The 10,196-nt window shown below is 17.9% G+C and overlaps 2 protein-coding genes across 4 annotated transcripts in view; one reads left to right on the top strand and one right to left on the bottom strand.

Moving 5' to 3' along the window:
• The first annotated feature begins 51 nt into the window (after nt 1-51).
• Nucleotides 52-8,219, top strand: LOC127281027 (SREBP regulating gene protein). The gene is made up of 5 exons (XM_051304508.1): nt 52-230; nt 432-677; nt 3,943-4,155; nt 4,558-4,773; nt 7,908-8,219. Exons 2-5 carry the CDS (start codon nt 570-572, stop codon nt 8,187-8,189), a joined length of 819 nt encoding a protein of 272 aa, XP_051160465.1. The 5' UTR covers nt 52-230; nt 432-569; the 3' UTR covers nt 8,190-8,219.
• Nucleotides 8,220-8,658: 439 nt separating this feature from the next.
• Nucleotides 8,659-10,196, bottom strand: part of LOC127281026 (phytanoyl-CoA dioxygenase, peroxisomal-like) — a 62,031-nt gene continuing 60,493 nt past the window's right edge. For all 3 annotated transcript variants that reach the window (XM_051304505.1, XM_051304507.1, XM_051304506.1), the window contains exons 4-6: nt 9,674-9,869; nt 9,312-9,473; nt 8,659-8,883 (exon numbers count right to left, since the gene is read on the bottom strand). In XM_051304505.1, the coding sequence (XP_051160462.1) occupies nt 8,743-8,883; nt 9,312-9,473; nt 9,674-9,869 (499 nt within the window). In that variant the 3' untranslated portion in view covers nt 8,659-8,742. The remainder of the gene's footprint in view (nt 8,884-9,311; nt 9,474-9,673; nt 9,870-10,196) is intronic.

The following is a 10,196-nucleotide window of genomic DNA, read 5'->3' as shown; positions in this document are numbered from 1 at the left end:
AAAATATTTACTAATTCAAATTTCGTTACGCCATGTTCGAACAAAAAAAGAAGCCTTCAAGGCACATTTACAATATTGCAAATGTTGCATTAATTCGCACACAAGTATATTTTCACTAAAAATTACTATCAAAATAAATAAATAGAATGCAAAGAAAGAAAGAGAAAAAAGTTACTTGTTTTATTCGCAATGATTGATGTCAATTAATAATTCCACTCTGGCTTGAATTGGTGAGTGAATTCAAGTAAACAAATATTTTCCACATAACCTCACTTTTTAAGAAATGTCACTTTGACGCGCATGTAAATGCGTTTTTTTTTCTAAATCTAATATTATTTATAAAATATTAATAATTATTTATAAGTTTTTAAATATATTTAAGTTATAATTATATAAGTTGCAAAAAAAATCGAACTATTTTAAATATACAGCAAACAGGTGTGTTTCTCAAATTGGAAAGCAATTTTATAAATGGATTGAAAAAAAAACAAACAAAAAAATGAAAATGAAATGCACATATTGTCAAAATCAAAAATTGTGTTAATTAAATTACTTGGATTTGAAAAAGCATGCCAATTTGGACAAGTTTAATCAGGCTTCTAAGAAGGCGAATTGTGCTTGGCCTGATTTTTGGTTTATCACTTACTTATTGCGCTGTTTCTCTTCTTCGTCAAGAAGTGAGCATAATTTTTTTTGCAATAATTTTCGTTTTTGTTTTATATATTTTTAGATTTTTTGATTTTCATAAAAGGTTAGCCACAAGTGAGAGAAATTTTTTTTTTTTTTTTTTTTTTGTCCGAGACAATTAAGCAGGCCTCGAATTATATGACGATTTTTTTTTTCAACAATACGACTTTTTCGATTTATTTTAAGAAAATGCGATTTTTTTTTATTATTTTTTAAACAAAATACGTTTTTTTTTTAGTATAAAATGCAGATATTCTTTTCAGATATTTTTTTATTTCAATTATTTAACAAAAAATTCGTCACTAAATTAATTATTTTTTTTTTAATAATTTCAAATGAAATTTTTTTTACAAATTCAATTATTTTAAACTATTTTTTTAATTCAAATTTTTATGAAATTTAATAATTGTTTATAATTAAAAAAAAATTAGTAAATAAAATTATCAAAAAAATTTTTAATTCAAAATCACTTGAAATTTAAATTATTTTCTCAAAAAAAATTTCCATTTATAAACTTTTAAATTTTTAATTATTTCAAAAAAATTGTTCATCTTAAATTTGTTTTCAAAATTTAATAATTTCAATTATAACTCTCATGAAATTCAATTATTTTGAATGATTTTTATATTATTCTTCGGAAATTCAATTATCTAAAAGCAATTTGCAATTAAAAAAAAATTTAATTTCAATTTTTGTCTGCAATTTTTAAAGAAATAATTCAATTATTTTTTTATTAAATTTCTAATAAAATAAAATTCAATTATTTTCAAAAAATACAATTCAAATTCAACGACAATTCAATTATTTTCCCAAATTTCAATACAAAATCAATCAAAATTCAATTATTTTCCCAAATTTCAATACAAAATCAACTAAAAATTTTAATCTTTTACAAAATTTCAGTTGAAATTCAATTATTTTCAACATTTTCAATTCAAAATCAACTAAAATTCAATTTCTTTCAAAAATTTCAACTTAATTACTTCTAAAATGTAATTATTTATAAAATTTTCCATATCTAAAATTTTTATGAAATTTAATAATTTTAATTAAAAAAAAAAGTATTAGAAATTCAATAATTACAAAAAATTTCAATTAAAAAAAAACTAAATTTCAATTATTTTTCAAAATTTCAATTGAAATTCAATTATTTTCAAACCAAAATAAATAAAAATTCAATTATTTTACGAATTTTAAATTGAAATTTCATGGCAATTAAATTATTTTCAAAATTTTCAATTTAAAATCAATTATTTTTTAAATTTTCAATTCAAAATCAATAATTTTCAAAATTTTCAATTCATAATCAACTAAAATTCAATTTTTTTCAAAAATTTCAACTTAATTACTTCTAAAATGTAATTATTTATAAAATTTTCCATATCTAAAATTTTTATGAAATTTAATAATTTTAATTAAAAAAAAAAAAAAAAAAAAATTAGAAATTAAATTATTATAAAAAATTTAGATTCAAAATTATATAAAATTTAATTATTTTCCCAAATTTCAATTAAAATTTAATTATTTAGAAAATTTTTAATTCAAAATAAACTAAAATTTAATTATTTTCGAAAAATTCAATTCCAAATCAATTAAAATTCAATTATTTTCCAAAATTTCAATTGAACTTCAATTCCAATTCAATTATTTAAAAAAATTTTAATTCAAAATCATCTAAAATTCATTTATTTTCCCAAATTTCAATTTCAAATCAATTACTTATAAAATTTTAATTCAAAATCAACTAAAAATTTAATTCTTTTACAAAATTTTAATTAAAATTCAATTATTTTCAAAAATTTTAATTCAAAATCAAATAAAATTTAATTACTTTAAAATATTTCAATTAAAATTTAATTATTCAAAAAAATTTTAATTCAAAATCAACTAAAATTTAATTTTTTCAAAAATTTCAAGTTAAATGCATCTAAAATTTAATTATTTCTTAATTTTTCCAACTAAAAGTTTTATGAAATTTAATAATTTCAATTAAAAAAAAAAAAAATTGAAATTCAATTATTTTCTATTATTTTCAAACCAAAATAAACTAAAATTCAATTATTTAACGAATTTTCAATTGAAATTTCATTGCAATTCAATTATTTTCAAAATTTTCAATTTAAAATCAATTATTTTAAAAATTTTCAATTCATAATCAATTAAAATTCGATTTTTTTTAAAAATTTCAATTGAAATGCTTCTAAAATTTAATTATTTCTAAAAAATTTTTATCTAAAATTTTTTTAAAATTTTATAATTTCAATTATAACTTTTTCTTCTGAAATTCAATTATTTTTAATGATTTTTTGTTTATAATATTCTTCGAAAATTCCACTATCTGAAACCATTTTTCGCTGAAAATTTTTTTTAAATTATTGTATTTTTTCTGCAATTTCTAATAAAATTTTTTATGTAAAATCATTTTAAAAAATTTTAATTTAAAAATCACTTAATGTTCAATTAATTTCAAAAATAAAAATTGTAAAATCTTTGAAAATTCAATTACTTTTAAAAAAATGTTATCTAAAATTATAATTATAAATTATTTTTAGTTTTGTAAAATTTAATTATTGTCTGAAAATTAACAAAAATCTTTTGAAATTCAATTATTTCTAAAAATTTCAATTTTAACTCTTTCAAAATTATTATTATTTAAAAAAAATTTTTTTTTATTTAAAAATCCATAAAACTTGATTAAGTATTGCCTGATTTTTTTTTTTACCATCAAAACTAAAAACTGTAACAAAATTTTTAATTCTAAATTGCTTAAATCAAACTTGAAAAAATAATAAAAATGGAACTTTAAGAATTTTTTCTTAGAAATTTATCCTATTTAAATTAAATTAAAATAATATTCATTAGAGAATTATTCTCATTATAGAATTAATAAAATGAATTTAATATCTATTAACATTAGTTATTTAAAGTAAAATATTTATTAACCAATTAAATTTTGTTAAAATAAAAAAAAATCGACTTTTTCGTATTATAAATCGACTAAAACGATATTTTTTGTGCCTTAAAGTCGATCCGATGTCTAAATAAGGGAAAAACTATTTTTTATCAGGGAAATTTTTTAAATTTCTAAAATTCTTTAAAATTGAAAAATTTATTCTTGTGGCAATCCTATAAATATCAAAAAAAAAATTGATTTAATATTTATTAATATTTCTTGATACTTTTTTTTATTAATTTTTGAATATTTTTTATTAAATATTTTCCGTTATTTATGATTATTAATTTTTTTTCAATTAGGGAAAGAGTATATCATTCGAAAATGATTTTGAAGATATTGATGATAATACATTCCTTAATGAAAATGAGGACAATAGCGATGAACAAGTTTCAATGAAATCATCACTTTGGGAAATGGATGTTTTAGATGATAATATTGTTGATTCATTGGAACCAATTGGTGGTCAAGAAAATAATAATGATTCATCTATTCATTGTCGCAATTCTATTCAGGTATTAAAAATTCTTTTTTTTGAAAATTATTTTATAGTTTTTTCTTTTTTTTCTCTCTCTTTTTTTTATTACTAATAATTTTTTTTCATTACTATAATGTTTTAATTATTTATTTTTTGAATTTTAAATTTATTTCTTTTTAATAAATAATTTATTTTTATAATTAAATAAATTTTTCTTTTTAATAAATAATTTATTTTTAATTATAAATAAATTTTTCTTTTTAATAAATAATTTATTTTTAATTATAAATAAATTTTTCTTTTTAATAAATAATTTAAGTTTTAATTAAATTATTTCTTTTTTGAATTGAATTTTTAAAAAAAATTTGTTCAATTCAATTAGAAGTGGAAAGTTTTTTTGTAATATTAATTAATATTTTTTTTTTCTTCTTCTTTTTAGGGGAAAGTTTTAATTGTTGATGAAAAGGGTTACGTTTGTTTACGAAGAGATATTTTGGCTAGTGGCTGTTGCAATCCAGAATTACCAAAGAATTCACAGGATGATCAATTAGCGATTTCAAAAAAAAGGGAAAAATTCAGTTGCGAGACATGCAATTCACAGGGATGTTGCGCTATTTACGAATATTGCGTTTCCTGTTGTCTACATCCTGGAAAAGTAAATAAATCATTTTTTTATAATACTAAAAACTTAATTAACAAATTATTATTATTATTATTATTTATCACTCTATAATAATAATAATTAATAATAATTATATAATAATAAAATGCTTGGTCTGTCCTTCTGTGCTAACTTGAAGTTGGCCTTTTCTGATTTCACGTGTTTTTTTGAATAGTAATCTTATGAGGTGTCAAATTTGGACAATTCTTTTTCTCATTTTTGGTCAAAGTTGTCTATTTGTGTTTCCAAATTTCGGAATAAGTTTCTTTAAAATTCCAAATTCGAAAATTCAATTCACGAAGCTGAAGTACATAACGTTTATCAACGAAATTTTTTTTAAAGTTGTATATTGATTCAAAAATTGTATACAAATACAAAAAATTTATGATGAGAAAAAAGATGCGCCAAGAAATTTCGTACAAGATAGTAATTTGAAAAAAATTTATTTTTAAAAATTAATTTTTAAGTTACCAGGGGCCAACGAATATCTATTAAATATTAATTATAAAAACACAGGCCTCGAATCAACTTAAAGACACAAAAAAGTCGTTTTAGTCGATTTATATTCCAAAAAAAAGTGGATTTGTTTTTTATTTTAACAAAAATATTTTACAGATTTTTAAATAAAAATTTCTTTTTTTTAATAATAATCATTTTCGAAGGGTTAAAGTTGAAATTTTTAGAAATAATTAAATTTCAAAAGATATTATTAATTTTCAAACAATTATTAAATTTTACAGAACTAAAAATAATTTATCATACAATTTTTGGAAAACAATTTTTAAATTTAATTGAATTTTTTCAAAGATTTAAAATTGAAATTTTTGAAATTAATTGAAACTTTAAGTGTTTTGTAATTAAAATTTTAGATGATTTCACTAAAAATTTATTAGAAAATGCGGACAAAATATAATAATTTGAAAATCATTTTTAATTGAAAAATGGTTTCAGATAGTTGAATTTTCAAAGAATATTATTAAAATAGTTAAAAATAATTGAATTTGAGTTATAATTGAAATTATTAAATTTAAAAAAAAAAAAATTTCGATGGAAAATTATAGAAATAATTAAATTTTAGATGCTTTTAAATTCAAATTATTGGAAATTCAATTAATTTTGAATTCAAACTTTTTGAGAATAATGAAATTTAATTTTCATTTTAAAATTGGAAAATAATTGAATTTTAGTTCATTTTGAATTGAAAATTTTTGGGAAATAATTGAATTTTACTTGAAATTTTGGATAATAATTTAATTTAAGTTCATTTTTAATTGAAAATTTGGATAATTAATTTTGAATAGAAATTTTAGAAAATAATTGAATTTTATTTGATTTTGGATTGAAAAATTTGAAAATAATTGAATTGTCGTTGAATTTGAATTGTATTTTTTTGAAAATAATTGAATTGTAGTTGATTTGAAATTAAAAAAAATAATTGAAGTAGTTATTTAAAAATTGTAGACAGAAATTTAAATTAAATTTTTTTTTTCATTGCAAATTGCTTTCAGATAATTGAATTTCCGAAGAATATTATAAAAATCATTCACCTAATTGAATTTCATGAGAGAGAGTTATAATTGTAATTATTAAATTTTGAAAACAAATTTAAGATGAAAATTTTTTTTAAATAATTAAATTTTAAAAGTTTATAAATGGAAATTGTAGACAGAAATTGAAATTAAATTTTTTTTGTTCATTCAAAATTGCTTTCAGATAGTTGAATTTTCAAAGAATATTATTAAAATAATGAAAAATAATTGAATTTCATTAGAGTTATAATTGAAATTATTAAATTTCAAAAAAAAAATTTCGATGGAAAATTTTAGAAATAATTAAATTTTAGATGCTTTTAAATTCAAATTTTTGAAAATAATTGAATTTTCTTTGATGTTGAATAGAAATTTTGGGAAATAATTGAATTTTAATTGAAAATTTTGATAATAATTGAATAATTATTGAATTTTAATTGATTTTGAATTGAAGTTTTGGGTAATAATTAAATTTTATTTAATTTTAAATTGAAAATTTGGAAAATAATTGAATTTTAAAAGATTTTGAATTGAAATTTTGAAAAATAATTGAATTATAATTGAAATTTTTGATAATAATTCAATTTTAGTTGATTTTGAATTATAATTATGGAAAATAATTGAATTTTATTTGATTTTAAATTAAAGATTTGGAAAATAATTGAATTTTAAAAGAATTTGAATTGAAATTTTTGATAATAATTCAATTTTAGTTGATTTTTGATTCAATATTTTGATAATATTTGAATAATTGAATAATTATTGAATTTTAATTGATTTCGAATTGAAATTTTGGGTAATAATTGAATTTTATTTCATTTTAAATTGAAAACTTGGTAAATAATAAAATTTTAAATTGAAAATTTTTGATAATTATTGGATTTTTAATTGATTTTGAATTAAAATTTCGGGTAATAATTGAATTTTAGTTTATTTTCAATTGCAATTTTTAAAAAATAATTCAATTTTATTGTGATATTTTTTTTGTTTTAAATTATAAACAATTGTTAAATTTCATGTAAATTTTAATTGAAAAAATAATTTTGATATATAATTGAATTTGTGATGTATTTCATTAAAATTATTAAAAATAATTAATTTAGTGAAGAATCATTTTAGTTGAAAATTTGTTTAATAATTGAATTGAAGAAGATCTGAAGAAGATCTACATTTTATACTAAAAAAAATGTATTTTATTTACATTTTTTTTTCAAGTGTAAAAAAAAAATTTCGCATTTTATTAAAAGAAGTCGATAAAAGTCGTATTTTTGAAAAAAGTCGGAAAAAGTCGTATAATCCGAGGCCTGTATATAATTTTCATTATTATCATTTAATATGTAATAATATTCTAATAAATTAAATTATTATTGATAATATTCATCTTTAATTTCTTTATAACAAACAATTAAATAATCAATTTGGCGCGCTTGCGCGCGTTTAATTTTTCTAGTTGTAATAATAATATTGTTGTTATTATTATTTTTAGTTTCCTTTATTTTGATACCAAAATGGAAATGAAATACTTTGTTTTTTTTTTGTTAATTTTTTTTTTTTTTTATTTCTCTTTTCTAAGTTGATGTGTTTTTATTTATGTTTCAGCATCGTGTAAAGAGTAAAAAATCATCTGATAATCGTGAAATAAAAGCACAGAGAGGCGAGGATGTATTAAAAAATCGTCTTCGTGGATTAGATCGTTTTCAATTTTGTCTTGCTGCATGTCGTACATCAAGCGCAAGTGTTCGCCATGAAAATACTTATAAAAATCCACATTCTAAACATTGTTATAATCCATATACTTTAAATTCACATCGTCGTTCACAAAGAGATTTGGAGTCGATTAATAGTAATAATAACAACGTTTTTACATCTTCTTCTGACTAAAAAAAAAATTTTACCTAAATATATATTGAATCCACTTTTTTTTTTTTCACTGACGGAGAAAGAGAGAAAGAGAGAGAAATTTTTTTTCTCAATTTAATATCGAGAAGAAATATTGTTCAGTAAGTTATTTTTATATTTTTTCTCGTATTTTGATTTTTCTTGTTAATACAAAAGGGAAGAAAAAACAGTTTTTTTTTTTTTTTAAATAAAATATTTGCAATTTTTTTTTTTTATTGCACAAGTGATTATAATTTTTATAATCTGTTATATAAACTATTATAATTATAATCTATTTATATATTAAAATAATATATATATTAATAAATTTATAATTTTCTATTATTTAATATATTATAATTTGAGATTAATTAATATATTATAATTTGCAATTATTTAATATTTTATAATAATTATTTAATAATATTTATTATTTAATATATTAATTACATATATATATTATTTATAGATATGGAATTGTTTTTTTTTATTTTTATTTTTGTGGCAGGAATATAAAATTTTTCTTTCAGTTGTAATTCAGTTTTTTTTTTTTTTTTTAGAGTGAGGATCGTATTCCTCGCACTATATTTGATTTGTAACGCCAAACATCTGTGAAACTAATATCCATACCTGGATATTTACGTTTGGCAACTTCAAGAACTTCGTCTTGTATTTTTTCCTGTATGGTTCCTTTAACCTGAAATTTTATATCAATTTTTGTATATTTAAATGACAATATTTTACAAAAAAAATTTTTTGACGAAAAAAAAATTAATGATTATAAATAATTCAATAATTTAAATAAATAATTATAATAAATTCAAAGAAATATATTTGAAAATAAAAAAAAAGGACAATCAGAAAAAAGAAATAGTAAACATTTTTAAAATTAAAAGTTTATTTATTTATTTATTTTTTTTTTTGAAGTACAAAAATAGTAAAATAAAATAAAAATATGGAAATATCAAAATAAAAATAAAGAAAAATAAAAAATAAAATTTGTCAAAGTAAAATACAAAAATGATGAAAATTAATTAATAAGGAAAAAATTGAGAGAAAAAAAAATAGTAAAAATGAATTAATGTAAAAAAAAATTAACTATAGTAAAAATGAAAAACGAAATACCTCAATATAGTGACAATCACTAGATGCATAGTGGGCAGAAATTGCTTTCCTTGTACCTTTTGAATTATTAACACCAGATCCGTGAATGAGTTTAGGATGAAAGAAAACCGTATCACCAGGATCCATTTTCAGATAAACCCAATTTAAGGGTTCCTTTAAATTCTATTTAAAATAATAAATTAAATTATTTTTATTTTTTTTCCACAAAATCGAATTGAAAATAGAAAAAATTGGAATTCTTTTTGATTTTAGCTTTCAATTTGAAAAAAAAAAAATCTTCAATTAAAGTAATCTAATTATTTTCTAAATTTTTTTTTTTACGTCTCGTTTTTTTAGATGCATTTTTTTTAAAGAGAAATAACCTGAATGCCATGATAAAGTTTATTCACAGATCCAGGAGGATAAACGTGAGGAAGCAATGGATATTTTTTATGAGAACCTGGCAAAACATAAAGACAACCATTTTCAATATTACATTCTTCAATCGCCGTCCAAGCAGCTACAACTTTTTCTTCCGGTCGAAATGGAAAATAATACAAGTCCTGATGTGGTGGATGTCTTAAGAAATAAGTTTTTTTTTAAATTTTTCTAATTTATTCAGTATTTCTTTTTTAATATAGGTAAATTATTTTAAATATTAGAGAAATTATTAATTTTTAATTATTATCCAATAGAAAAAAAATTATAGAATTTTAATTAAAGTGTAGAAATTACAATATAAAAAGTAGAAATTAAAATATAAAAATTACATTTAAATTTAAATTTAAATTCAAATTAATTTAAAATTAAAATTCTAAAATTAAATAAAATTGAAATTTAAAAATTAACAGGCCTCGGATTATACGACTTTTTCGACTTTTTCCGACTTTTTTTTTTTTTTTACAA

The sequence above is a fragment of the Leptopilina boulardi genome, unplaced genomic scaffold (assembly GCF_019393585.1).
Source record: "Leptopilina boulardi isolate dan_hultmark-lab unplaced genomic scaffold, ZJU_Lbou_2.1 LbouV2_260, whole genome shotgun sequence".
Lineage (NCBI taxonomy): Eukaryota > Metazoa > Arthropoda > Insecta > Hymenoptera > Figitidae > Leptopilina > Leptopilina boulardi.
Note: the sequence above shows the minus strand (reverse complement) of the source record. Positions and strands in the feature narration are given on the sequence as shown.

Coding starts and splice junctions, on each gene's coding strand:
- LOC127281027 (XM_051304508.1), top strand. CDS start 570: ATGCCAATTTGGACAAGTTTAATCAGGCTTCTAAGAAGGCGAATTGTG. Junction 4,156..4,557: donor ATTGTCGCAATTCTATTCAG/GTATTAAAAATT, acceptor TCTTCTTTTTAG/GGGAAAGTTTTAATTGTTGA. Junction 4,774..7,907: donor GTTGTCTACATCCTGGAAAA/GTAAATAAATCA, acceptor TTTATGTTTCAG/CATCGTGTAAAGAGTAAAAA.